The sequence below is a fragment of the Rhyacophila brunnea genome, unplaced genomic scaffold (genome assembly GCF_057557595.1).
Source record: "Rhyacophila brunnea isolate RB1 unplaced genomic scaffold, BYU_Rbru_1.0 scaffold_1, whole genome shotgun sequence".
NCBI lineage: Eukaryota > Metazoa > Arthropoda > Insecta > Trichoptera > Rhyacophilidae > Rhyacophila > Rhyacophila brunnea.
This window is the reverse complement of record NW_028232751.1, coordinates 27,770,271-27,797,578: the sequence shown is the minus strand read 5'-3', so window position 1 is coordinate 27,797,578 and position 27,308 is coordinate 27,770,271. Positions and strand designations below refer to the sequence as shown.

The window sequence follows — 27,308 nt, the reverse complement described above, 5'->3', positions numbered from 1 at the left end:
AAATCACAAATATATTATTCATGCTGCATTTAAAAATTCAATAATACATTTATTTGGTAAGAAACCTCGCTAACCAAAGTTTTATTTGGTGCAGAAATCTTCTTCTTAAACTTACTTAATTTATTATTTTTTCGATAGATGCCTATGGACGTGCCAAAAAATGAACGAAAAGGTGCCTTCTCATGGTACGTTTACATTTGACACTTATATCGTCATATTTATGGATGACACCATATTCACTTAGTGTAAACAGTAATTATATTTGTATCAGCCACTTATTTTGCGTGTGTCGACACTCACCTGTCACTTATTCCAGCTACTTATATACACAAATGTAAATACCGCGTATATGACAAGTCCGAACTTGCAGCGATATATCACCGAAGTTGCCGTCTACTTTTATGTCAAGTAACTGATACATTATTCGTAATTTGACAGCTGGTGAAGTTGATATTATTTCAGAAACAGTATACAATAAATTATTATCCATGATGAGTGATAAAAAGAAGTAGTTAAAAGCAGATATTGAGGAATTAATTGATCAATATATTATTAGATTTCACGGTAAAAGTGCACTATTCGGAACGGTCCTCAAAAATCAACTTTTTTAAAAGTAACATTGCTATAAACACTAGATATATGGATAGAATGACATTTTGTCTTTATAAATATACCTACTCAATTCATAAGAAATAAGCATCAATTTCACGTAGAAATATAGTGTCTCCAAGTGTACTCATCAAAATGATTGATTTTTGAGGACCGTTCAATAATGCACTTTTATTGACTTCACATTCAAAGTTAATTTAAGTGTGTAGGTAGGGAGGTATGTAAAACTATCGATTTCAAAAAATATACCTACCTAATTTACTAGTTTTTTTTTTTAAATTTTATATTTAAGTAGTAAGTACGCAAATAATTTTATAATATTTTATATTGCCAAGATAACTTCTTAGAGAAATGACAAAATATTCCTACAATTCTTCTCGTACATCTTTTGCATCCAAGGAATAATTAATTATTACTCCATTGCTGTTCTAGATGTAATAGGTTATATTGTGTTGATTCCTCATTTCGCCAACTTCCATTTTCTATTTCACCTGTTTCGATATTCTCTTTATCAAAAAATATTGATAAGAGAATACAACTGACACAACGTTTTGAGGAAAGTATACGAAATAAGTGGTCGAATAAGTTACAATCCCATATGTAAACACCGCATATATTTATTCCAAATGTTGCCCTTGAATAAAGTGTAAAGACTTTATTTCAACGAGAAGTATACGGGAATTTATGTCAGATCCATGCAGATGTAAACAATAAGTGAAATTTTATGTCAGATACATGACATAAGTATGACGGTATAAGTGTCAGATGTAAACGTAGCATTAGGCACGAGACTTTCTTGTGCTTGGTACAAAAGATAAAAAAATTCCGCACGAGAAATTATCGCATTTAGTCAGCTATGGGTTAATACTTTATTTTTTCTTACCTGCAGTCTTTTGTTTAGCAGCCTTATCCTTCTTAGCTGCTTTATCCTTTTCCTTGCTTGACTTGGTACTCTTCGATGAGGCAGCTGCTGCATTCTCCTACAATAAATAAATTTTCCATGTAAAGTTTGCTTGACAGTCAGTCTACGACGCAAAATAAGAGTGACACAACGATCAATGGATCAATGAGCTTGTCATTAATATAATACCTTAGTACTTAATTAGTTTATTTTTTGATTCAGCTTTATCATTTTTATATTTACTCTCTATGCAAATTATTTTGTGTACATAAATAAAAACCATATTTCGATACAATTTATGTGAAAAAAATATTGTCTGTGGCAAGAATGTATGGCAACGAGAGAAGTGAATTTTTTTGTTTTGCTCTCCATTCTCGCCTAACGCCTAAATTATAAATACTAACCTGAGTATATTGGACATTTACTTATATTGTTTTAATGTTGGTAGATGGTATTCTTATTCGAAATAAAATACTACATAATGAAATCATTTTTTTATTTTTCAACACCCTAAAAATCTGAATTTAATATAATTTTCTTCATTCATAAAACATACTTATTTACTGGAAAAAGATGAATTGGAACCTTAGACTATAGATACATCTAGACGCCACCCGTTGCATTGCTAAATGAAGCTGCGTGCCTTGCGTTTAGTTTGTGGGCGAGCGAACGCATTCGTCTACAAATGTTCGAGACCATAGACCATTTCGCTAGTGCTCGCCCAAAGTGCTCGCACTAGACGCTCAGAATTAAAATATAATTTTCTATTTTTTTACGTTATATAGTATTTTTAAGCGGTCAAAATGCAACCATTAGGTAAAGATATCCATAATTTAAGTTATTTTAAAGAAACACTCACCGTCACTGATATTAAAATATATAATAAAATACAAATAAATTATCACGAACATGTATCAACTTACCTATGAAACGTAATACCATCTTCTTGCTTATCAGTACGGCTACCACATTTTAAGACAACACACAGAACCATCTTTTCTACTTAATTAACTAAAAATATTTACCATTGACTTTATGTTTATCACAAAAAATATCAAATTTAGCAACTCGAGCTCGCAAGTTATCGACGCTATGTGAAGCGTTTCGCCCCGATTTGATGGCGATACTTTTGGAAACTAGCTCACAGATATGTAGACCTTTTATCTTACTCTAGCGCGTGTCGCAGAGATTGTAAGGGTGCCGAATACTTTCTCACTCGCACTCATGCATCGTTTTTGTTCAGGCCTTGATTGGAACATATACTTGCCACCGATTAAGTTATTAAATAAGCACTTAAGTATAATAATGCCTATCTATAACATCGTGGCTCCCAGGTTCGAATCCTGGGTCTGGCAAATAGACATATTGTTTTTCAATTTGTGTTTCAGTCAGATATGGAGTCAGTATGGACCTAATAGGTTGGACAAGTGGCTAACATCCATTTCTTGTAAAAACTAATCTCTTAATACAAACCTCCACCCTGTGGAGGCCCATAATAATATGATCTTATTAGTCATGGTCCAAAATAAAAAAAATTATTTTATATTGCCATCTGTTAATACCAAAACGTACCAATACTTTTAAAAAATGATAATTTATTGATTTACGTCCACGATTTGTTCTCTTACACTTTAGTGTTTTTAGAGGTGCAACTAACGCTAGCATACGCATGAGCGCCGAACGGTAGTTCAACTTTTTCATCAAGTATGTGTGGGTCACATCTAAATATATGTAGCCCAAGATTTGTGGCGGTTATGTAGAAGGTATGCAATAGTTTTCTCTTTTTATATCGATGAAGATAAATCGTAAAGGAAAAAATCGGCTTATACCATTACTAATCGAAATGTCTATGGATCGATTCTGCAAGCTGCGTTTGGTTTTTATTGCACGTCACTTCACAATCACTGCTAACCTTTTAATTACCACATTTAAATATCATGTTAATTATATCTAATAGCCAACGACATGAGTTAGATATGACAATTTTACATGACAGATCAGTGAGATTCACTTAAAAAATAGTTGTGTTCAATTACAATGTTATTAATATTCCAATACTCTGGAAAACAGTAGAACATACAGAGAAACTATTGTGTGACCGATTAAGAACTGGGAATTCTAAATTTTAATGATCTGGGTCATAAGCAAAATGAAGTTAATTACTTAGATACAATCAAATAATTTTTCGATTCACCAATGAATCAATTTTTAGATTCGGCTGATTTAAATTTGGTTTTTAATTAAACTAACACTTCATTCATTGGTGAATATACGTAAACTGACATTCTTGCGATTGTACAGAAGTTTTGAATTCCTTTTGTTAATAACAATTATTTATTTCAATGTCACCTGATATCATTTCATCCATACATATCACAACTCTGACATCTCACATCTAAGAAGTTTAGGTACATTGATATCATTTATAATATAACAGATAATTATCATATATAGTAAACATATGAATGCATAGCAGAGGTTGTTAAAGTGTGCAGATCGGTGCTATAACCCATATTTAAAAATTTTAATAATTCCAGGCAGTCGTAATTTAAAGCGTTGACTAGGTTTGTATGACGTAAGCGTTGACGATTACAATATTTCAACGCGGCAAATAGCTCTTTCCTTATCGCAGAGTCGAAATGGCAATTGAATATGACTTAAATTTTCTCCCTCTGGCTGCGAGAACTGTTTCTAGTTTAATTACAAGATTTGAAAAATTGTATGGCTGAAGTACCCCAATAATTGTTATTGATATTTTTATGACTGTTTGAAAATCACTGAATGGTAGATATATTGACAGTGGCATTACAATATAGATGAAAATAAAATTATATTACATTTTAACTTTTCTCAATGTTAGTAATTAAGTAACTGGTATGTTAGATTACTAATATCAAAATAAATTAAGTTGCATTGTATGACAACCATCATCAGCACTACAATAGGGTCGTCGTATTGAAAGAAAAAGTATTGATACTTGGTATTGATATTGTATCGAATGAATGTATTGTAACGGAAAAAAGTATAAAAATGGAAATAATATTTTTAATAATTCAGTATTTTTTTCTTTTTATAAAACAATAACAAAATGATATGAAACTAAATTTATATAGTCATACGGAATGGTATCGTCATAGATTTTTGGGTTTTCACCGCGTGTTTTTCCTCCTTCTTTCCTCGACGTTTCGGGCTCTCAGGAGTGGCTCTGCAACTGCCTCTGGATTTTTTTTACGTCCTTCCACCTCGACAGTCAGGTTCGACATTGTCAACTTAGCTTTTTCTTGCCAGATCTGACATTTTTTAATATTATATATTGCATCTGCCATATGGTGTTAAATCTAGCGTTTTTCGATACCTCAAACAGCTTTAAACTTCTCATAATAAAGCCAGAATATTTATTATACCAGATTTGCATAAAAATCAACATTTTGGCTTTTTGTACCTTATATAATATTATGAATGTGAAATACAAAATGATGACTAAATTTCTTACCTGCATTAATTTTGAATTCTATTTTAATACTATTTGGCTTATTTTCTTAACCTATCTGGCATATTTTTGTAAATAACAGTTGGCAACACGGGTCACTCAGGTTGTCACTGAATAGTTATACAGTACCAACAACAAAACTATGCGGATCAATCAATCACATAGTCCTTTTTATATATCTTTGCAAAATAATGTTAATTAGGAAACGTAACACGCATTTTAACAATACAAAGTCACATTATATACCAGTCTTTTTTTTAAATATTTTTTTTAATGTTTTCAGATACATACGAGTATTTTATTAATTATCCTTTATATTTATTTTAAACATTTTATGACTGCATAAAGTTTTTTTATTACATAAAATAGTATTCTTTTAAACCTCTCGATCTAATGTTTTAGATTTAGTGCAGGATCCCATAGACTTTTCGTATACATAATATCATAATATGCGGAACGCATTCTGACAATTGGAATAGGTTCTAGGTTTCACAAAGATATATAATGTCGATGTTGCCAGGCGATATTAGTGGTCAATTTTTTTTTATTGAGGTTTTAATTTTTTTTCTTATAACCGACCAATAAAAGTTCTTCAATAAAACCAAAACCTAATCAAGGATTGATTGAAAATTCAATAATTATTACATGCCATCAGCATAGTCGTAGAACGGTTCGTCCCATTTGAAAAAATAAAAATAGCGGGTAATGCAATGTGTTAAAAATTATCGATTCGTAGGATCCTCCTTGGCTTAAATTATTTTATTTAGTAGCATTTTTGTATAGAATCACCCAGATTGGTTTCTTTACTATATCTATGCACATGTAATTAGTTTTAGTATTATGGTTAATCCAGAAACAGTGTAGGTTGCATATATAGGTAGGTGAATAAATGAAATAACGATAACCACTAACCACACTAAGTACATATTTATTAAAAAAAAAAAGAAACAACAAGTCAAGTGTTCAAACTACTTTAAGTATATAATTAATATTAAATTCCAAGGAGGATCCTACGAATCGATAATTTTGAACACATTGCACTACCCGCTATTTTTATTTTTTTAAATGGGACGAACCGTTCTACGACCATGCCGATGGCATGGTACAATTATTGAATTTTCAATCAATCCCTGATTCGGTCTTAGTTTTATTGAAGAACTCAGAACAATTTTTGGTGGGTTATAAGAAAAAAAATTAAAACCTCAATAAATAAAAAAATGATCACTAATATCGTCTGGCAACATCGACATTATATATCGTTGTGACCCCTAGAACCTATGCCAATTGTCAGAATGCGTTCCGCATATTATGTATACGAAAAGTCTATGCGATCCTGCACTAATTAGAATATAGTCATATTTCAGTATATCCATGTGCAGTGGTGTTAAGATTTTTTAGGTTTATTAACTTATTTATAAAACCATTAGTAAAAAAGTTTACTATTTAAATAATAGACATATTTACGATAAAAAATTATATTTATAATCTCTGTGATCCCAAATTTTACAAGAATTAGGCATTTTATTATTTTAAAAATGGGCACGATTACCACATTTGAAGATAATTCTAAAGATTCTGATTATAAGCTATGTCTTCGAACATTCAAATGTGATAAAACATCCTACGACTAATGATTGTTTTATAATAATTATCGACCTAAGAATAAGGTAGTATTTTTTTGAAATACGCCATTTCTATTTGCATTTCCCAGTGGTTAAGCTTCAACATACGGCCGCAGCCATAAATTGACAAACGATAAATGAAGTAGGAAGTAAGATCATGTTAACTCGCGTGTTTGAACATGTACTGAACCGAAAAAAAACGTTTTTTTTAAAACGGATTTTTTCAGTATCTTTAAAATTATCTTTAAATGTGTTAATCATGCTCATTTTTTAATAATAGAATGCCTGATTCTTGTCAAATTTGGGATCACAGAGATTATAAATATAATTTTTTATCATAAATATTTCACTATAATAATGTTAACAACAATTATTTTACTAATGGTTTTATATATGCGTTTAAAAATTAATAAATCTAAAAACTCTTAACACCACTGCACATGGATGTACTGAAATATGACTATATTCTAAAACATAAGATCGAGAGGTTTAAAAGAATACTATTTTATTTAATAAAAATACTTTATGCAGTCATCAAATGTTTAAAATAAATATAAAGTAAAATTAAGGCTTCAAAATTATATAAATATGTTGAATTTTGATTGATTGATTTTCAAATCTACAATGTTTAAGGAATGTTTAGGCTAATGCTTCTAAAATACCATAATATCTCCATTTTAATATAAATAAATGTAAATAAAAAGGATTTCAAGCTATGCACATTTATATTTTTATAAAAATCGATGTTTTTTAAAATAAATATAAAAAATATTAAAACAATGAATTAGTCAAAAATCTAAACGACGAAAAATTGAAAACTTAATAAACTAAATTAAAAAAATAAATATGACCATAAAATATATTGTAATAATAAGATGTGACCCTGCAATGAATTCAAATTTTATTACATTTTTTACAATTGTAAGTTTATCTTTAAATTAAAAAAAATCTTTTTAATGTTTTCAGATACATATTAATTAATTAATACAGTTGAAATCGTAAATTATCAAAACAAAGTCTCAAATTGCAAGCTTCGAATTTTTCCGCTAGGTTCTCTGCTGGCGTGCCTCTCCCCCTTAATCAAAAATCTCTCCTACACATTCGGGAGAACTTATTAAACTAATTTCAATGTTAAATTTAGTCATAAAAAAATATGGAATAATAATATGAAAGCCTTCGTCCATTGTAAGTTAATCTTTATATTTAAGAATATTTACAAATTTTTATTTTTAATCATGTTGTGTATCATGGAGTAGTACTATATAATTGGTATTAAAAACAATAAATCGGTAAAATAAAGATCAGTTACTTGAACAATATCGGATCCTTCTTCGAGGATATCCTCCAATTCCGTGTTACGCCTTGAAACGAACTTCCTTCTCCTTGGAAAGCAGTACATTGTTCACTTTAATAGATAACTTGAAATTCGAATTGGTACAGATATAAACAATCTACCAAAATAATTAATTACGTGCACTTGGATCGAGTACTAAACGAAACTAAAAATGTCCACTAAAAATATTCTCATGGAATACTGTACCTTGTACCCGTATCCAGACGCGTTGGAGGCGAAATAAGAAACCCTGGATACACGAGCTGCTGACCAAACGTTGTGAACTACTCGTATTTTGTAAACGTGAAATTCATTCGCATGCCCATAAAGAGTAAAATTAAAAACATAAGAACAAAATAAGTACCTATAGATTAAATATTATTTCTTATTCTCAGTACTAATTCAAATTTGAATAATTTTTGGTGACCCATGTTTCACCAGGGCTTTCATACATTTTAATACGTTTATTTAGTCCATACATATAAAGTATTTTAATCGCAAAAAAATACACAGTGTAATTCTTTGGATGCCGGACGAAGTTCCGAAGGCCGAAATCCCGAATGCTGAAATCCCGAATGGCCGAAATCCCGAATGGCCGAAATCTCGAAAGCCTAAATCCCGAAAACCAAAATCCCGAAAGCCGCAATCCCGAAGGCCGAAATCGTGAAGACTGAAATCCCGAATGGCCGAAATCCCGAATGGCCGGAATCACGAAAGCCGAAATCCCGAAAAATAAAAATACAGATTTTAAAAACATTACTAGAATTTCTATGCAATAGATAATCTTTAATCCAGGAGTTCCCAACCTTATTTTCATGATGAGCTCATTTATTTTATAGACCAAAATGCTTTGGTAGACGGAAATCCAAAACAAATGCTTAACAGAATTTCTATGCAATAGATAATCTTTAATCCAGGAGTTTCCAACTTTATTTTCATCATGAGTTCAATGATTTTATAGAAAAAATGGAATGTCTTATTTTTTTAACAATTTATAGCCAATAGTAATAAATAAATGAAGATGAAATATTATTTTAAAACATGAAATATGATGAAAAAGATTCAAAATATACTACTTTTTTATAAAAGAAAATGCAATAATATATATATTGACAATTAATGTGAGTGAGATAATCAGATTTTTTAAAAAGCTTTAAAACAACATTTACATTATAACCAAACGTTGGTAGACGGAAATCCAAAATAATTAACAGAATTTCTAAGTTCCTAACCTTATTTTCATCATGAACTCATTTGACAACATAGACAAAAATGGAATGGCGAGCACTATTTTTTCCAGTGAAACTTACATACTTACCAAGACAAACAATATTACGATGATAATTATTGACGAATATATCGCACCATGAGTACTTTAGTGTATTAACTCCAAAGTATAATTTTGAGATATCAACGTTTGAAGTTACAAATCATTTATATCTGTAAGTATTGCGGTAAGTTTATGAACTTCGTATGAGCTTAATACTTTAGTATATCAAATCAAAATAATACACTAATGCACCAAAATATACATCACATTGATGCATTACCATAGTATATCTCAATAATATAGTAAAGCAGTCAACTTCTTAAAATATTTTCAAAATACTTTAGTGAAGTAACTCACATACAACGCATTTCACATTTTGTTTGAAAAAATTCTGAATAAAACTGCATTATTAACTACAAAATGATAATTATTGATTTAATACACTAAATTACTTATGGTGCGATATATTGATTTTATTTTTTAAATAATTCATAGTCGATAACCCTGTATTAATGAAGATGAACTATTATTTTAAAACATTATACACAATTAAGAATATAAAATCATGTTTTGATGAAATAATTGAAAATGATAATATAAATTATATTAAACTAGCATAGCCAGCTGGCGATAGCCAGCTGTATCGCTATATCTTGCAGGTCGCTTGGCGTCCTTATCTAATAGACATAAGTTTTGTTAATAAGGCAGCAAGAGTACGCGATGTGAGAGCGGACGCTAAACCGCAGAAATTGTAATAGCCTGGACATATCGCGAAGCGAATAGAGAACCGTTGGACAAATGCGGTCATAAATAGTGTACCTATGGGACATTAATTAATGACAATATAAATTCTATTAAGGCCACTGGATCAAATAACTCACAAAGTTCGACGGATGTACGTAGTAATGAAGAACTAATGACTGACAAGAGTTTAAAGAGCTAGAGGAAGCCTTCATCCAGCAGTAGATCAACCCCTTCTGGTGATTATTATACATATATATCTGATATCTGCATAATATAGAAGAAATAGAAGTAATATAATGTATGTAAAAAAAAACTGATACACTTTCATAGCATTTGATAATAAATATACATACTTCTTATAATAATAGTCCATTACACATTTAAACAAATGATGTTTTTAATAAACCAGTAGGTATCTCTACCTTTTGTGAATTTTATTAAACCTTTGCCTACTAAAAAATGCTATACAGTCTTCATTAATTCTGTAGTAACGTAATATTAAACATATTACACATGACTGATTACACTAATTCTGAATCAAAAGTTGGTTATAAATTAATTCAATAAGAAGTACATTATGTACCTACCTACTGGAACTTGATTTAAAAAGATTGTTGATAGAATTATGTATTTTTCATTATTCAAACACTACTCTGAAATAGTTAGGTGTGATAAATAATCCACGTAAAATTGGGTTACTGACTATTGTATGGAGTTTTAAAAGAGGCAAATATCATTAAGCACTTATTTGGTTATTCAAAAACATTTTATTTAAATATGTAATGGGCATACTATTATATATTACACTTATACATATAACTATTATACCTAGTTCTTAATATTATCGACATTAATATCCTTTTCATTTATCATCTTATATTAATTTCACATTATGTAGATACGAGTAACTAATTTATATCCAGCATCAGCGAGTCTGGAGTCGATCCCCTGCTGCATGAAGACCTTCACTAGCTCATTCTAAACTTTTCGATCCCTAGTCCTACGCGTGCACTTATGTCTGCCGAACTTTGAGTTTGTTATATTATGTTAACACTGCTAACGTAGGTAGTAAAAATAATCTCGCCTAGGGAGGTACATGCGATTGCTAATACATTATCACTGAGATTCGTTAAAGTTATAATCTCGTTACAAGTTTTAATGCTCCAAAATTTATTAAAATACCTCCTTTTGTTTACGAAAATTAATAGATAATAACATATTATTATTAAAAGGGCATTTTATAAATTCCTGTAAATCTAGCTTCAAGCTAAAATCAACCGGCCATGTAGGCATCCAATCCAGCTACCGTGGAAGGTGGCAGATTGGGCGATTGAAAATAGTAAAGATTTATATAACGTTCGAAACAATGATTGTATGAATTTATTCAATTGTGATTTAATTTATGGAATATCTACAAATTAACGACCCGAAGTACACTATCCCGGGAATGCGAAATCCCGGGAATGGGACGACTGGCCTCCGGACAATTGGACGCCGCACTGTCGTAGACACGTGTAGACGAGGTATTTTAATCAGTTTCTATCTACTACTTAGTAGTTTGAATTCATTTTACTCTTAACATAATGTATTCTTTATCGCGGATTGAGAATAACCATGCCTAAGGCTTTATATAAAATAAAAAAAACTCTTTTTTCGTTGGAACTTAAACATATGCACGATTAAATCATTGTTTACGTCTGCATATTCACATTCTCACCAACTATTAAATCATAATATAATCATTGAAATATAAATAATAATATTGAATATTTTTTTAAAGTACCTATAAGTACCTAACGTCTATTTATTTTCGAATTCCGTGGCGTCCAGTTGTCCGGTGCCAAACCGTCCTAGACCCGAAATCCCGTTCCTAATGGGTTAAGGATTATCTACAGAGTGAACAATATATTATTGCTAGTGGATTTTTTTTTAATAGCTTGAAAATGAAAACGAATTTTTAATTTATTATTTATTGATCGAATATAATACAGTCGATAGGAATTGATTATGGAGCATCTAACGCCTTAAAAAGTGATGAAGTAATTAAAATATGTTATCTAAAATAATATGTTCAATTGTACACGAATAAAATTGGGTGATCAACTATTCGGCGTATAGTGCATAATTTTATAACTCTCCATACACTAGCAGGTAAAACAACCCTTGGATAACAACGTAATGTACGCACACTACAAAATGTTGATGCAGTGAAAAGGAGTATTCGTGAAAGAGCGGAAACCTTAGCAAGCTTATTAAAAATTTGCTTCTCTTACTATACACAATTCAATTGACACCAGCACCATAGGAAAATGACCATTTACTATGACAAATGTAGACTGCGAATCTGCAGTTATTGACGACCCCGACTTTTGGGGGAAAATCATCATGAGCGACGAGGTTCCTTTTGACTTGGCTGGTTGTCTCAATAAACAAAACTGTCGCTATCGGGGCATTGAAAACCCTCAATTGATACACCGATGACCTTGGTACTTTCGACTGTGTGGTCCGTTGTTTGGGCTGGGGGGGGGGCATCATTGTCATATTTTTAGAGGATGCGAAAGGCAATGCTGTAATCTATAATATATTTTATTACATTTTCTTTTATAAAAAAATAGTATATTTTAAACTTTTTCATCATATTTTATAATGTTTTAAAATAATATTTCATCTTCATTTATATAGGATATTGGGCAGTATTGGCTATAAATTGTTAAAAAAATAAAACATTCCATTTTTGTCTGTAAAATCAATGAACTCATGATGAAAATAAAGTTGGGAACTCCTGGATTAAAAATAATCTATTGCATAGAAATTCTGTTAAGTATTTGTTTTGGATTTCCATCTACCAACGCATTTTGGTGTATAAAATAAATGAGCTTATGATGAAAATAAGGTTGGGAACTCCTGGATTAAAAATAATCTATTGAATAGAAATTCTGTTGGGTATTTGTTTTGGATTTTCGTCTACCAACGCATTTTGCTATATAAAATAAATGAGCTTATGATGAAAATAAGGTTGGGAACTCCTGGATTAAAAATAATCTATTGCATAGAAATTCTGTTAAGTATTTGTTTTGGATTTTCGTCTACCAACGCATTTTGGTGTATAAAATAAATGAGCTTATGATGAAAATAAGGTTGGGAACTCCTGGATTAAAAATAATCTATTGCATAGAAATTCTGTTGGGTATTTGTTTTGGATTTTCGTCTACCAACGCATTTTGATATATAAAATAAATGAGCTTATGATGAAAATAAGGTTGGGAACTCCTGGATTAAAAATAATCTATTGCATAGAAATTCTGTTGGGTATTTGTTTTGGATTTTCGTCTACCAACGCATTTTGATATATAAAATAAATGAGCTTATGATGAAAATAAGGTTGGGAACTCCTGGATTAAAAATAATCTATTGCATAGAAATTCTGTTAAGTATTTGTTTTGGATTTCCGTCTACCAACGCATTTTGGTGTATAAAATAAATGAGCTCATGATGAAAATAAGGTTGGGAACTCCTGGATTAAAGATTATCTATTGCATAGAAATTCTGTTAGGTATTTGTTTTGGATTTACAAGTTATGTTTTTAAAATCTGTAATTTTTGCTTTCGGGATTCCGGTCATTCGGGATTTCGGCCATTCGGGTTTTCGGCCTTCGGGATTTCAGCTTTCGGGATTTCAGCATTCGGGATTTCGGCCTTAGGGATTTAGGCTCTCGGGATTTCGACCCAGAACCTAATTCTTTACGGCTTCTAATTATTCGGTAAGTAGTATTAATACGCAAAAATATGGAGTATCTTAATAAAAGTTTTTTATTAAACTTTGGGAATAATTTAATATCAAAAGCAAGTAAAAAAATGCTCATTGGTGAGCATTCAAATAAATATGAGAAAGTATTTAAATAGGCACAGGGATTTATTAAAATCCTCAATGGCAAGTATAAATATTTGTGTCAGAATAGTTTAAAATTTGGCCAGAAATAATTTAGTTGGCCGCTTTTAAAAATTTTGTAGGATAGTATTCTTCTCTGGCACTCCAACCAAGGGGTTCTTAACCTTTTTACGGTAGCAGGCACATTTCAGATTTGAAATAATAGTTGCGGGCGCACATTCGATTTCTAAAAATTCGTCAAAACATTATCTTAAAATCGTTTTAAACGTTTTTTTTTTCGTTTTAAAAAAGTCTAATAATGTCTAATAAATCTAGAATAGTATTTTTTTCTATTTTATAAATGTAGGTATCCAAAAAATGGCTCGACGATGCAATATGGATCTTCCGAGCAGATTTATTAAGAAATTCGTTTTAGCCGTCAGCCGTAACTGTTAACTCTATGCTCTATCCCAGTGGTGCCCAACCTTTAGTCTATCTCGAACAAATTAAGAATTTAAAAATTTTAGGCGAGCCACACATATGACGATTACACTATTTTGAAAAAATCAGCATTTTGAAATAATTTCCTTCTTATTTTTAAATTCTTGAAACAATGTTTCTGATGCAGCAAGCATTGCTTCTTTAATTACGTTGACGTCGTCAAAGGGTTTTTTCTGCATTGCAAGTATGCGACCTCCCTCTTACGACCCAAAAATGCTAACCGGCGAATAAAATTAATTCCATTTTAAATCAAGTCAATGACTTTTTTCTCTTTGCAGCTTTTTACACCAATTCATAGTAAGAAATATCGAAATTTTAGTTCTTTTGGCATATTTTTAAATGTCGAAATTAAATCGTTAACTTGAAAATACATTTTTACCGACATTAAAAATTGTGGTATTTTGGACGTACTATACTTTTTTAATAGTACGCGGACTAAAATGATATTCCAAGTGCTATAATTATAGTTCGGTTGGCAACACTGCGTTCACTGACTGATGGCACCGCGCGACGGAGGAGAACCAGCCACAAGACCCCTCTAATCTGTCATTGTATAATATCTGCCATACGTGCATAGTGTCAAATGACCAAATGACGTAACCCGGGTTGCTAAAAACTTTGCAAAAAGAATAATACAAATTTAGACCAAGGAGTAACGCTCCTTTCACAATATACAGTTTTGACCGTACGGCAAATAATCGAACGGCGACATTCTTTTAGTGGCGTGAAGAAGAGCATGGCCCTTTTGACATTACACGGCGACTGTTAAAAACCGATCGGCGCTCTATAGCAGCGTCCATTGTCACCCTCCTTTTACACTATACGGTTTTGGCCGTCACGGCAGTAAATCGAACGGCGACATTCCATTAGTGGCGCGAAGAAGTGAATAGCCCTTTTCACATTACACGGCGACGGTTAAAAACCGAGACGGCGCTGTGTAGTCGCCGTCCTTTGCCACTACTTTGCACGGCGACCGGACATGACTCAAATGTGTGACTCGCCCGCGCCTCGCCTCCTCCTAGACCCTTTCCATCTATTCGAAAATAATATGTGTGTCTCCGCGCGCGAATGTTTGTTTGGCGTATTGTTGCCAGATATCGAATATTTCGTCACTGTTCTGGCAGATTAAAGTTATTAAATAAAAACAAGCCACTGATGTATAAAATACATTAAAAAGATTATTCACATGTAGTCCAGGTGCGTTACCTAACAACCCATATAGATAATCAGAGAGACATACTTTCTTCTGTGATTTGTCTACTTGAAATGATAGTATACACGAAAGGTTATGGTACCAGGTCGGGAAGTGGTCGTGACTCCCAATCCTCACCTCCGTAACTTGGTACTTGATGAGAATCCCGCGCGTACATCGGATTCGTCGGAATCATATAAAGTTTGTTTTGTAATTTGTCTACCTGAGACGATAGTATACACGAAAAGATATAGCACCATGCCAAGGAGTCGACGTGGCTCTCACTCCTCACATCCTCGATGGACACCACGAGCGCACCTCTGATTCACCTGCACAATATGATATACCTACACGGTCTATTTTGTAATTCGTCTACCTAAGACGATAGCAAGTAATACACAAAAAGTCACGGTAGCAGCATCGGAAGTAGTCGTGAATCCAACTCCTCACTACTTAACTTGGAACTACAATTACACTGTGTGAGCATCTTAGTTTCGTATGTATATGAGAGATGCAGTATGACTTTGTATATTATTTAACCCTGGCCATTGTCAAGAATATAGGCATGGTGCCATTGTATCCAGCCCAGTGTATTGGTTACTTTGGTGTTAGCATCATTCTTCTTCTTCATAGTAGGAACCTCATGGCCGAAGGTCGTGACTCGTATGGGCTCCACCCCTCTGTATACCCAACTTCGTGTTCGAATTAACTACGAATTCAATATGTGCTTCTATTAACAAAGCTCACGTGACTCTTTGGCACTCTGACTCTCGTGGCAATTGTTTCATTTGTGATATATCTACCCGTGGCAGTAGGAAACCAGGTCATGTTTCCAGTTGTAGAAGTGGTCATGCCTTTCACGAATCACCACTTAACTTGACTACTAGCACATGGTTAATTTTCTATTAAGCCACTGCTGAAACACTTTTTCGTAACAATTATGAGAGATGCAATTTATTTTATGATTCGTCTGCAAGAGTTAATATGGACGAATCATCTGGAAAAGAAAATGACACTCATTTTATTGCCGGGTCTGCCGAATGGCATAATCTGTTCTAACGCCATTACAATAAAGGTGATATTGCTATAAATTCCTGATGCTTTTTGTTGGGTCTGCCGAATGGTTCGGTTCGAACGGGTTCGCTCAAATGAACATTGACATTAGAAACACTGCTCTAACGCCATTACAATAAAGGTCATATTGCTATAAATTCCCGATGCGTGATATCGCATAATGGAAATTGCGTGACGTCTACCTATAAATGCGAATTTACTTGCTAGCTACTGTATTGAGTGCGTCGTCCATTAATAATGTCATTGGCAGTAACTCAATTGATATTTTTTGGGACAACAAGGTGTCTGTAGGTGGATGTGTATTCGATGAAATTGTTCGCAAAGTGAAGCTGGGCTGAAAAACTTTTGACCGTCTGAATAATGTCTTCAAAAATGACCCGTGCCTTAAGCGCAAAATGTTAAACCAGTATGTGCTTCCCGTAATCACAAGTGAGTGTGAAACATGGACCCTAAGTAAATGAGAGACCCAGAAACTTATAGTAGCACAGCGTGGTATAGAGAGGTGCATGTTGGGCATAACGCGAAATGACAAAAAGCGGAATGATTGTATAAGAAAACAGACAAGGGTTTGCGATGGAATAGTGTTCTCTAAAAACCACAAATCGAAATGGGCTGGATACATAGCTCGAAAAAGGGACATGTAGTCATCCAGTGGTACCCAAGAGGTACAAAACTTCCGCAAAATAGACCTAGAGACCGCTTGATCGATGAAATGGTTAAGTACTGCGGAAGTACGTGGCAATGCAACGCACAGGACCAAGAGAAGTGGAATCAGCTTGGAGAGGGCTTCATCCAGCAGTGTATTGATTTAGACTGATGATGATGACTCTAACGATGCTACTTTTCCACCAATGACAGTTACTCTGAAATTCCCTTTATTAATATGTCTTCTACTTGTCATTATTTACACATGTACCCTACTTATAATCTCTACGCTCTATAAGAATATACTATTGCAGTATGTATCTATCTCATTTTTTTTATAAAAATACTTAGATAATTTTACGTACTAAAATTTTTCCTTAAAACTATGACAATGGCTTTAGAATATTCTGCATTTTTCTCCTGGCAGAAAACACTAAATAACACTTAGTGTAATCAGTAACGCTGAAAAAGACAAAATGTGTTCTGGCAAAAAACACTAATTCGTTTTTTTATAAACAAATAAGAAAATAAACATAAAAAAAGAAAATTTTACTTTATTTTTTACTTTAACCTTCTTAATAAATAAACAATCTTTATTTTAAAGTCATCATTTTTACGATTACTTAATAAAAGCACATGATATACCATTTCAAACATTTTAAAAACTTCAAAGTCAAATTACTCGAAACTAGTATTATCCAGTTAGTGTGTTCTGCCAGAACAGAGACGATTTATTCGAATACAAGCGATGTATTTATATATTATATTAATAAACAATATTACCACAGAGTTAATTTTGATAATACGAAATATATTAGGGTACTACACAATCTCAAAAATACGATATTAATATTTATTACATTCCTAAAGGTGATCGGAGAAATAAAAAAAAACTGTTTTCATATAATCATATTTATTATTAATCAAATAATTCATTTAATTAACGATTCAAACATATTTGCCAAATAAATTATGTAGTAGTTTATAAGTATAAGTACTTAAGAAAAATATAAGTAAACACAACAATAACACAACCTAAAAGGTTATAAAAATAGACCCATTATGATAAAAATCGGTTTATTCCTAATTTTAAATATCGAAACATTAATGATTATATCAGGGAAAAAAAGAATTAGAAATCTATGGATACATGCTTTCCCCTCCACCACCCGTCACGTCTCAATATCCTTTCAGGAATATACCATGGCGTAACTAACAAGAAGTGTCCTTCAAAATTGTGCTGGGAGCATTCCCTTTCAACCGATGAATGGGAACACTAACAGAGGACCTTCTTATTATATCAATCTATCTCTCTTGATTAACAGCATCTCTAGGGAATCTAAAAAATAAGAACAACTTATAACAACATACATATGGTGATACGAATCCGATAAATAAGTGAGAAACAATATTTAAAAACTACCGCTATATTTTATACACCAGCAGCTGATCAGCCGATTCTCGATCTTTCGCAGTCGACTCGTTTTTTTGACTAAATTGTGAAAGTTCAAAAATAATTCACGCAGACTTCATAATTATCACTTTACTTACAAATTTTTTGGAACGACGAAATATCAGTAAATTTCACAAATTATCAATAGATTCAGTATATTGCCAAAAAATATCAGTAGATCTACTGAAATTTCAGTAGACATGACAACACTGCTCGTGAGTTGTGACGGCAAAAAGCCGTGCATAAACCGTATGTGAGAAAAGAGAGCCGTTTCGGATTTTGACCGTTCGATTTTCTGCCATGCCGGCAAAAACCGTATAGTGTGAAGGAGCGTCACTGTAAGCACGGTGCCCGGACGATGACTCAGTGGTGAAGTGACCTAATACACACTTTCATATAAGACGGTTTTAAATCGTACGGTCAGTCAATTAAGTATAACCAAACAGCACTACAAACTCAACTTGTGTCGAAAAGAAACCGTCCATAAACCGTATGTATAGTGAGAAAAGAGCGTCAACTTGTTGCCGATTCGGATTTTACCGCTCGATTTTTTCCGTACGGTCAAAAACGTATAATGTGAAAGGAGGGTAACATGACTTCAGTTCACTTTTCAGTAAATCTAGGTGATACGTATTATATATGAAGTAAATTTAATAATAACGATACACTTTGACTTAGGGTGCTTGATTACTCACTGCAAGAGAGACGACAAAAATTTTACGACTAAAATAATTTTATATATTAACGGCCCACGTGCTCGGCGTAGGTCAAAATTGAGTTTTTATTGTATTTTCAAACCATGATCCTGGACACTCCTTAAACGTTGTATATAATCTATTTATATAATTTTGAAGCCTTATTATTCTTTATATTTATTTTAAACATTTGATGACTGCATAAAGTATTTTTGTTACATACAATAGTATTCTTTTAAACCTCTCGCTCTAATGTGGTGTTAAGATTTTTTACGTTTATTAATTACTTTAATTTTAATTATAAAGTTTATTAATACAACGTTTAAGGTATGTCCAGGAACATGCTTTGAAAATAGAAAAAAAGCTCCATTTTGACCCACACTGAGCACGTCCGCCCTTAAGCGTGAAATTATTTATAATACAAACATAGTAAACTCATATTACAATAAATGCCTCGATTGATAACAATTATGTTAGTATAGCTAAACATCTTAAGGGGGATGCTTATACTATCAGAGGCGAAAAGAGGCACCTAACGGAAAAATACGAAGCTTGCAATTTGAGATTTTTTTTTGATAATTTACAATTTCAACTGTAGTAATTAATAAATATGTATCGGAAAACACTAAAAGGATTTTTTATTTATTTTTTAATTTAAAGATAAACTGGCAATTAATCTAAAACTTAATAAACTAAATTTTAATGATAATTATGACCATAAAATATAATGCAATAATAAGATTTGACCCTGCAACGAATTCACATTTTATTACATTTTTTACAATTGTAAGTTTATCTTTAAGTTTAAAAAAAAATAAAAAATCTTTTTATTGTTTTCGGATACATATTTATTAATTAATACAGTTGAAATTGTAAATTATCAAAAAAAAATCTCAAATTGCAAGCTTCGTATATTTCCGCTAGGTTCTCTGCTGGCATGCGTCTCCCCCTTAAGCACGGATTTGCGCAGAAGCACACTTACTTTCGTGCGTATATAGTAGGTGAGTAAACGCTGCGTATGTGTGTGAAAAGTCTGTTTTACACTATACAATATTATATTTACAGTTTTACAATGAATACCCATCTCGATCGGGGTATTACAAAAGACTTTTACAAATGCAATCAAGAGAAATTATTGTTTTTTATGTGACCGAATATTTAAAAGTAATGAAAAAACAATAATGATAGGTAGATATAGGTATGTATATATATGTTATATAGAAAATGAATAATTCGCATTCAATATTGGTAATATTTGAGGATATTCAAGGGGCTGTATATTTATTGCGCTTGCCCCAGGTTAAATCATAAACCAAAACTGGCACCAAAGTCTTAGTCTATGGCGAATGGCTTTCGGATTTCTATCTTATATGTGTCATTATTCACGAAATAATGAAATTTGCATAAGTAGTGAAAAAAGAGGGCGCATTTACTTTTCCGACTTATGTCCATTATAATAATATAAGTATGTCAATACCACCAAGCTATTATCCTCAAACCCACTCAGGGATATTATGCCCTATGATAGATCATGATACGTCGTCGACTTGTTAGTAGTAAGTAGTAGTTAGTATTCTAAAAACAAAAACACCGTGCGACCAAGAGGCCAATGGTTGGTGACAACTATACCGTCGTCCAACAGGTTTGCATGATATTCTAGACGCGCTTTGTTTTCAGGGAAATTGAAAAGCGTGTCCAGAAACTTGTACGTATGCAGTTTGCCGTATCACACTTCACCATAACATGTTATATCGGAAATATATGGCCGTATATTAAAGACCGTCCAACCTCTTTGGATCGTATAGTACTGAAATAAAATTCATAACTAATTAAAACACGGTTCTTGTCGGTTTACAGTACCTACCTAAACCAGCAGCAAAAAAAAATTGCTGATATACTCAATTATTTGTTAGGTTAGGTTTTAATTTTTGAATTTTGCCAAAATCAGTTATGAAAATTCAATTAATATTCATATTGAATCTAACAAAATTGGAGACCGTATAGTATACGGTCATCTCTTTCCGATAAGAAAGATCACGGCGAACTGTGCCACGGTATTTTTTTATGTACGTATGTACCACCCTACATTGGTTTTTTTACACGTATTTCATGCGATTCGCCCGCTGCGAACAGAAATTCCTCACACGAAGCTAATTAGTGCGGGGGATGGAAGTTTGATGGTGGAAATTTCAAGCTGCTTTACTCTTTAATGAGTGAAGTAGATTGGAGTAAGTTTCGTGAGATTTTTGTTGTAAATGAGGCGGTACAATACTTTTATAATGTTGTATATAATGTGTTTAATAAATGTTTTTCGAAGAAGTCACCATGTCGAGGTGGAAGACGATATTCGACGTGGTTTTCTCGGGAGATTATTAGAGACATTAGAGTAAAACACTACTATCATACAGCCTGGAAGGCTAAGCATGGTCAGCATGACTATGAAATGTTTAGCCTTTATCGTATGAGAGTGAGACAAGCTGTTCGGCTGGCCTATCGAAAATATATGGAATCGGTAAAGGATTGCATTCGCAAAAATCCTAAATCGTTTTGGGATTATATAAAATCATTAAGGATGGTGGATTTGCCAATTCGATGACTTGGAAGGGCGAAGAGGTGACTGGTCATGGAATGGCAGAAGCATTTGCTGGTCATTTCAGGTCCGTCTACGCAAGTAGTATTCCGAATCTGGATGTCGCCTCAACGTCAAGAAAACGATCATGCGGTGCCCAATCCGTCGACATCTTCCCAATCGATGAGGGTGACGTGTTTAGATTTATTAAAAAACTTAAGAATACGCGCTCTTTGGGACCGGATAATGTCCCAACGTTTTTTTAAAAGGCTCCATTGATTTTGTCAAGGGCCCACTTGCATATATATTTAACCTGACAATGGAGACGGGTATCTTTCTGGAAGCATGGAAGATGTCGAAGGTTACTCCAATTCATAAGAGTGGTACGGAGTCATCAGTGGAAAACTACAGGCCGGTAGCTGTTCTCTCTGCACCAGCAAAAGTTCTTGAGATGATCATTGCACAGCATGATTTCTCCAAGGATTGAGTCATTTATAATGAATGAGCAGCATGGATTTAGAGCAGGCCGTTCAACGGAAACAAGCCTGATGGCATTTACTGATTATGTGTCTTCAGTACTAGATAGAGGCAGCCAGGTTGACTGTTCTTGCAATGATTTCTCGAAGGTATTTGACAGAGTCGATCACGATATTCTAATGAAAAAACTCGAACTAATTGGATTGTCTGATCGATTTCTCATGTTATTCGGGAGTTATTTTAAGAATCGTCAACAATACGTATCGTACGGCCTTTATCAGTCACAGACATTTGAAACATTTTCTGGTGTGCCTCAGGGCTCAAACTTGGGACCATTGCTGTTCACGATTTTTATAAATGACATAGCATTGGTAATTAAAAATGCTATGTTTTTGTTGTTTGCTGATGACTTAAAACTCTTCATGGAAGTTGTCACCTTGGACGATTGTTGTCAACTCCAACTTGATATAGATAATATATTAGATTGGGCAGGCGTGACAAACTGGACTTCAATATTGATAAATGCAATGTTTTATCGTTTACTAAAGCCTCACGAGTATTATTTTTCCAGTATTCGATGCATGGCAGAGTTCTGTCGCGAATATCATCTGTAAGAGATCTTAGAATTACGTTTGACAGTAAACTGACGTTTAGTGGTCATATAAGATGAACATCTAAAATGGCGCTAAAGATGTTGGGTTTTCTCTTGCGTACTTCCCGGGTCTTTTCGGATGTTACGGTACTAAAAATTCTCTATAACTCCTTAGTAATAAGAAGACTTGAGAGTGGGTCTATCGTTTGGGCCCCGCATCAGTTGAAGTACGGCCTTATGGTGGAGAGAGTCCAAAAGAATTTTTTGAGACTCCTTTACTTTCGACTGTATGGATATTATCCGTGGCTCTATCCGACTGATTTTCTCTTAGGGATGCTTACATACTGTAGCTTAAAATTTAGAAGGGATCTTTATTTAGCTACATATTTTTTCAAACTTACATGCGGCGTAAATGTGAACTCTGCCATTCTTGATGGTGTTGGCTTGTGTGTCTCTGATAATTTATTACCTTAGGAATCGAGGACATCCGTTGTTTGTTCTCCCAAGGTGCAGAACTAACCTGCCATTAGTAATGCCAATTGGGAGGGCAATAACCATGTTTAATGAAATCACTTCGGATATTGATATATTCCACTTACGTGAGGGTGAATTTAGGTGGACGTAGTTTTTAAGATAGGGTATATCAAAGTTCACTCTGTGTGCTTCCATCTACTTTTATTTCTTTTCTTATTTTATTTCTATTTTATTACTTATTGTATTATTAACTCACATTTCTCTGTATTTTTATTTAAAAAAAATATTATAACACTTATTTTATGTCATGTCGTGAACGCTTTGAATTTGTAATTTGTTATGTTCATTATATGTAAAATAAATAAATTTGATTTGAATTTGATGTAACCATTGAAAAGATCTACTAACATAATGTCAAAGGCTTTCGATCGAGTTGATCATGATATTCTTTTAACTAAACTAAGTGCAGTAGGCGGATCTATTAATTTTGTAAATTTTTTCAAATCTTATTTTTCGCATCGTTGTCAATATGTCGAGTACGCTGCGTGTGCATCTGAAGTCTTTCAAACTCTTTCAGGTGTTCCCCAAGGATCAAATCTTGGACCAATTATGTTCCTCATATTTATCAATGATATAGTTAAAGCCATGGATGGAGTAGAATTTTTACTTTTTGCGGATGATTTGAAATTATATGCACCAATTCGGAATGAGTTGGACTGTTGCATGATGTTACAGAGAAATCTCTGTTCAATTGAAAGTTGGTCAAAAAAGAATAAATTAGAATTTAATACTGACAAATGCTTTTGTATTACTTTTTCTAGGTCAAGAACTCCGATTAAATACAATTATATTATGTCAAAAAATTCTTTAAAACGTCAATCTGAGGCGAAAGATCTTGGGATAATTTTTGATTCTTCATTATCCTTTCACTCGCATATAACTTCCACGGCTCTACGTGCGAGTAAGCTTCTAGGATTCATCATGCGACAATCCAAACCATTCAAGAGTCCTAATGTATTACGTACACTCTACGTCTCATTAGTGCGTAGCATTCTTGAATATGGGTCGATTATCTGGTGTCCTTATGAGGTTTCCTATAAGCTTATTTTAGAACGCGTCCAGAAGAAATTTCTTCGATGTCTTTATTTTAAAACATTTAACTATTTTCCTTTCGATAATTCGTCAGATGATTATTTTCCGACTGCCTTTCTACAAGGCATGCTTACTTTTCACTCTCTTGAATCTCGTCGGTCTCTTCTGCTGTTGAAACACTTTTGCCTGTTATCGCGAGGGATGGTTTCCAATCCCGGTGTCCTAATGAATTTGAATTTCCATGCGCCTGTCAATTACCTACGTGGTCGCAGTCATGATTTATTCTGGATTGGAACCGTTTCCTCGCGTCAAGCCTATCAGGCACCATTAGCGAGGGGTGCAAGACTAGTAAATGCGCTCCCTAAAGACATAGACATTTTCAATGATGTACTTTGCATTTTATTTTTGAAACTGTATTTTTCTGTATAAAATTGTATATTTTCCGTTCTCAAAAATTATATTTTTCTGTATTAAATTATACTTAAGTATGTTTTGATTATATATTTTTTTTTGTTATTATTATTGTTATTATATATATATTTCTTTTTCTATATTCTCTTCTCTCTTGTGAGGGTAATGTTTGACTTATAATGTAAATCTCATGTTGTGTACGTCTTGAATTTAGATTTGTTATGTCCACAATGTTTTGTATTCTTAAATAAATAAATAAATAAATAAATAAGTGCTGCCTAGCAGAAAAGTATGAAGCTTCCAATTTAATGGTAGCGCTCCGCTCCATTGGCGAGCCAAAAGTCCGAGGACAATAAATCGTCCGATTTATCTATGCTCTGCTACTGATCAACGGACGAATAAAAAAGTCGAGCTGTCAAAACTGAAAAGTTGCGATTCTCGTAATGTCTTCCGATAATACTATAATTTTGTGTTATTTATATTTTAGACGTGCATAAAATAATATAGCAGTGAAAACAACACAAGTTTTACATTTTCTTTTATGAATTTCATAAATACAAATAAAAAAATAATTGGTAAATCTCTCATTTTCTAATGTGTAAATTAACAAATTAATCAATGAAAATGTTTAAAACAATTACAGATTTTTTTTCGGTCCAAATGATTGCGTATTTATATCAAATCGAATTTGAATAGTGATCGACGGACGAAGTCTGGCAACTAGGAGAGTAAAATATCAAACATGTTTGAAATTCAACAAGCCTGGTCTGCGGATTAAAAAGTCCGCAGATCTGGGGTGCTCCACGCGAAAATAAAGTCCGAAGACTTTAAATCGTCTGACTTGCGTGCCAATGGAGCGCGCCCGCATTAAGACACATTCTAGCTTGTTTCCTTGTCAAATCTTGTCTATTGTGAAATATTTTTTTTTTCTCTATGCATTTTAACCTCACTTTTTGAATGACAGCTCAAGTTGTGATATTGTGCTATATGAAAATGGATTAATATTGACGTATTAACGAATGAAAAATAGTATTAAACATCCGGGGGAGTCACGGATTAATTACATAATGCGTTTGGCGAGAAATACAATTATTATAGACCCATATAGTTATTATAGAGGTTTAAAAGAATACTATTTTATGTAATAAAAATACTTTATTCAGTCATCAAATGTTTAAAATAAATATAAAGGATAATAAGGCTTCAAAATTATATAAATAGATTATCTACAACGTTTAAGGAATGTCCAGGGTTATGCTCTGAAAATACTATAAAAGCTCCATTTTGACCTACGTGTGGCGCACATGGACCCTTCATATTGTAAAAATGTACTGTGAAAAAGGGCAACATTAATAATTTTACCAGATAAATTACTTTCATCTCATTACTAACTTAAAATAATAATTATATTTCAGAATACGGCTGAAAAATATTTGGAGTATACAGAATTGGAAACCTATTATAGCGGCGTACCCGCTGGAAACTTAACACTCTATAACCACAGCTTAGATGATTCCACTGAACCATTTTACATTGTATCAAAACCACTGGATCCTTTTAGGGAAGATGATGAAGACGATGAAATTGTTATTGAAGAACTTCCATTTCTTGAATTATCCACAGACAAGGTCATTCCAGAGGCACAATTTTGTAGTAGTAATAATGCCAACAGAAATGAAGAGACGTTAGGTTTTATAAGTAAAAGCATTTTGCATATTATTCTGAAACTACTGTTACCGAAAATGAGGAGACAATAGTGGAGTCTACAGTACACGATGAAAAAAGTAATGCGAAAAAGCATTCTCGCCGCCCTGAAAAATGAGCTTATCTTATAACAAAACAAAAACGCAACAGTGGATTAGCGTACAAGAATTCTTCTGATATTAAAGTAGCTGCTAAATGTGTCCAGGGTACTTGCAATGATAAATGTCATCTTCAGTGCTCTTTACTGATATCACCTGAACAGCAGCACAACATTAATGAACATGTTTGGGTACTCGGGGACATTAACAGACAGAGAAACTTTGTTAACAAAAGCATGCAGGTCGTTATTCCCAAGTACAGAATGAAAACTGCCAACAGTACCAGGTCGCTTAATTATGCGCATTACTTTGAATTTGATAATGTTCGAAAAAGGATATGTAAAACATTTTTTATAAACACATTGAGCGTAAGTAATAAAACCATTTCAACAGTATGTAACAAGTTGAATAGTGAGGGCTTTATTGAAAAAGAATAAAGGGGTGGTCATAGGAAGTGCGGCAAACGAGTCAGTTCTGATATCAAAGATGGAATTC

At 32.8% G+C, this 27,308-nt stretch overlaps 1 protein-coding gene across 6 annotated transcripts in view; it reads right to left on the bottom strand.

The window, feature by feature from the left end:
- LOC147079646 (uncharacterized) overlaps positions 1-27,308 on the bottom strand; it is a 256,411-nt gene that overhangs the window by 187,994 nt on the left and 41,109 nt on the right. For all 6 annotated transcript variants that reach the window (XM_085942773.1, XM_085942756.1, XM_085942733.1 and 3 more), the window contains one exon: positions 1,493-1,589. In XM_085942773.1, coding sequence (XP_085798899.1) covers positions 1,493-1,589 — 97 coding nt within the window. The remainder of the gene's footprint in view (positions 1-1,492; positions 1,590-27,308) is intronic.